Consider the following 3,260-nt stretch of genomic DNA (forward strand, 5'->3'; position numbering starts at 1 on the left):
GCATAGCCTAAGAAGATCACCCCTGTCTTCTAATTGTAGAACCTGTCTCGGGATGTCTTAATCACTTCTTAACTTGACTCAGGTCCATAGGGTTATTTGTTCATGAGGTAAACAAATGTGCTTGTCTTACAAACATTTATCACTAATCATTGCTGGAGTGCCATAATTTGATTTAACGTAATCTGAATTTAATAGTGATTGAAGAGCCACCAATTTCAGGTATTGTACTGGATGCTAGCAATAGAGATAAGTAAAGGCACCTTCTGTCTTTGCTGTTTTTTCTAGTCACCTGTATTGGAAGATGCAAGGGTAGGGGGAATGCTAACCAGAGGCTTTCTGCGGTTCTCCCTCAGGTTTATCTCTTTTTGGCTATATACTAACATTAAATGGAGCATTTAGACGAATGTAGTCAAGATGACTAATTTAAATAAACCTGATAGTGTTGCTAACTGAAATGTTAAAGAAATAATTTTTGATTTTTGGAGAAAATGGTGTTTTGTATATAATTTATTTAGCATAAAATCTGCAAAATAACATTGTAACTATTCTTTCATTGCCATATAACCTTTTGCCTTCTTTTTTTATCATAGGAACAACTGCACTTTATTTGTTTCTCCTTATGCACCCTTCCATCATCAGTAATCTACCTAGTCCGAAGACATTTGAAGAAATTCAGTTTTTTAATGGGAACAACTATCACAAGGGAATTGACTGGTAAGAAAAATAACATAAAACAAAGTCCATTATTAACACATACTAAATTGCAATGGAGCAATTATAGATGTATGCATGGCATCTGCATAATTACAGAATACATTTGTTATGCTCAGTTCTATCACAGCAAATTATAAACTAATTTATAATGATGATGTGTTTAATCAGTGCTGCCCATAATTTTATTTGGACAGTGTAATAATTATAATATTTTCTGGTGGATTTATATGATTAAATAAAGAGCATTATGGGTTATTTTTCTTCAGCATCATTCCTCAGAATACTCACAAGTCTCCTTAAGCATATTATTATTTCACTCTTCCTAGAATCCTTTTTTAACTAAACACATGATTCATTTTTACAATGATCCTTGAGGAAACAGAAAAAAATCAGAAGTTTTATTTTATCCTGTATTTTATTTTGTGTATGACATGTCTTCACTAACCACATAGATATTGTAGTGTAATGTAGAGTGATATTTGTCATACAAATAACATAGCATTTATAAACCCATATCAATTGTTGCCATACACCTCCATAAGTGAATTATTAAATCAGACATAATAAATCATAAAAACATAAAAAATTACATTATCTCAAACTCAAAGAGTTGAAGCTTGATAATGGAATTGATATTAATCTGATAGTTTTTTTCTAGTTCTATCAAAATTTCTAAGGAAATGTACCTTATTTCCAGTTCTCAGGTATCCAAGGAAAATTTCACCCTGAGGGAATGTTCACTATGTGTACTTCTAAGTAAGATGTAACTTTGTTTGGCATTTTCACACAGGAGCCTCTTGCAACTTAAACACTATTCTTTTTCGGTGTTGATACATTTAGGGTAAGGCAGAACCAATACCCATGAATAGTTTGATTTCCCCTCATAAGTTAGATGCGTTTGTTCTGCAGCTAGGATATTCCTATACTGTTTTTAATTTTAAGAGGAGTGTTGTGGATAATGGTTTAAAAATGTAACCAAAAGTTTGCTGCTAACCGAAAGGTTGATGGTTCAGAACTACCCATCATCTTCATGGGAGAAAGACCAGTGAATGGCTCCTGGCAAGTTTAAAGCCAACAAATTCCTCAGGGAAGTCATACTCTGTCCCATGAGATGAGTAAGAGTCAAACTGACTCCACAGGATAAAACAATCACATAGACAATTTTGCTTCTAGAAGGTGCCTGGATGGTGGCAATGGGCTGGGTTCAAAAGTTAACCTAAAGGTGGGTGGCACTCTGGGAGAAAAGACCTGGAGATCTCCCATTCAGATTACAACCTCGGACGCTATTCTGTTCTGTAACACTGAGAAGAGTCATGAGTTGGAAGGGGATTGACAGCACCCAACAATCACTCCCACAACCTTATTTTTAAAGGACAAAGTAAGATTTGGAATAGCATGCACACTACCAAAGGCAAAAAGAGCAACTCAATCTTACCTGTGAGCTCAAGTGGAATTCAGATTTTTGAGCAGGAATATAGATGAGACTCTTCAGCACTCTGCATTTGGGAAACATAATAACAAATGTCAAAGAGGAAAAGAAGAGTCTTATATGAATTCTTAATTGCTCTCATTATTTATTTCTAGAACATTTGAGAGTGGAGAAACGATGAGCTGTAAGGAGGGTTCTGAACATAATTAAAGCTTTGCTCAGAATTAACCCCAGAACATATTGATACCATAATCTACACACAGAGGAATGTTCAGACAGCATATGGAAGGAGCGAACATACCGAAGCACCACAGGATCAACTGGCAGGAAATATTTGCCTAATTACTCTAGATAGACTGTAATGTGTTCACATTGCTACGCATACTACAATTTATGCAGAAAAAGGAGGAGAACAGCAGTGCCCTATTTTGTGTAATAGTTCATTGTTATTCTGATACACATATTGCTCAATGATGCACTTTAATGTCAACTGAAGAAGTTTTGTCTTCGAGCTTGCAAGCATAAATTTGCTATTTAAAACATCTAACTGGCAAGAGTGTGTCATCCGTTGTTCGCTGTGGACAAACCTGATTTGTTTCCCGTGGATTTGGACTGGAGTAGCATATAAAATATCAGCCCAAATCTAAAGAAGTGTCCTTCTATCTCCTTTCAACCTAACCTATTTCATGTCATTCTTTTCCTTTCCCTAAATGGACCCTTGGAAATAGGATGTCTTAGGTTATGTTCACATTCAAAGTGGATAATACATACACTAGTTATATAAATATGTCACCGATGATTGGAAAAGCCGTCATGGTGCAGTGGTTAAGCAAGGTCCATAGTTTGAAGCCACCAGACATTCTGAGGGAGAAAGACCAGGGTTCCTCCTCTCATAAGCAGCTACAGTCTGAGAGCCATACAGAGGCATTCTATCCTTTGCTGTGGGGTCCCCGGGTGTTAGCACCCACCCCAGGGCAGTCTGCTCTCATGTCATCATCAGCGACTCGTACTGTGCTTGTTGCTAGGCATTGTCGAGTTGTTCTAATTCATAGCAACAATGACATTTAGAAAACAAAGATTGGTCCTCATTTTTCCCCTTCCTCCCCACTCCCCCTCC

At 36.6% G+C, this 3,260-nt stretch overlaps 1 protein-coding gene across 1 annotated transcript in view; it reads left to right on the top strand.

The window, feature by feature from the left end:
• The window catches only part of LOC101650333 (N-deacetylase and N-sulfotransferase 4), a 356,545-nt gene that overhangs the window by 318,390 nt on the left and 34,895 nt on the right, over positions 1–3,260 (top strand). Inside the window, exon 8 of the mRNA XM_004703471.2 lies at positions 591–714. Within this exon, the coding sequence (XP_004703528.1) occupies positions 591–714 (124 nt within the window). The remainder of the gene's footprint in view (positions 1–590; positions 715–3,260) is intronic.

Source organism: Echinops telfairi, unplaced genomic scaffold (genome assembly GCF_000313985.2).
Source record: "Echinops telfairi isolate 266 unplaced genomic scaffold, ASM31398v2 ScPeMD7_7468;HRSCAF=8506_0, whole genome shotgun sequence".
Taxonomy (NCBI): Eukaryota; Metazoa; Chordata; class Mammalia; order Afrosoricida; family Tenrecidae; genus Echinops; species Echinops telfairi.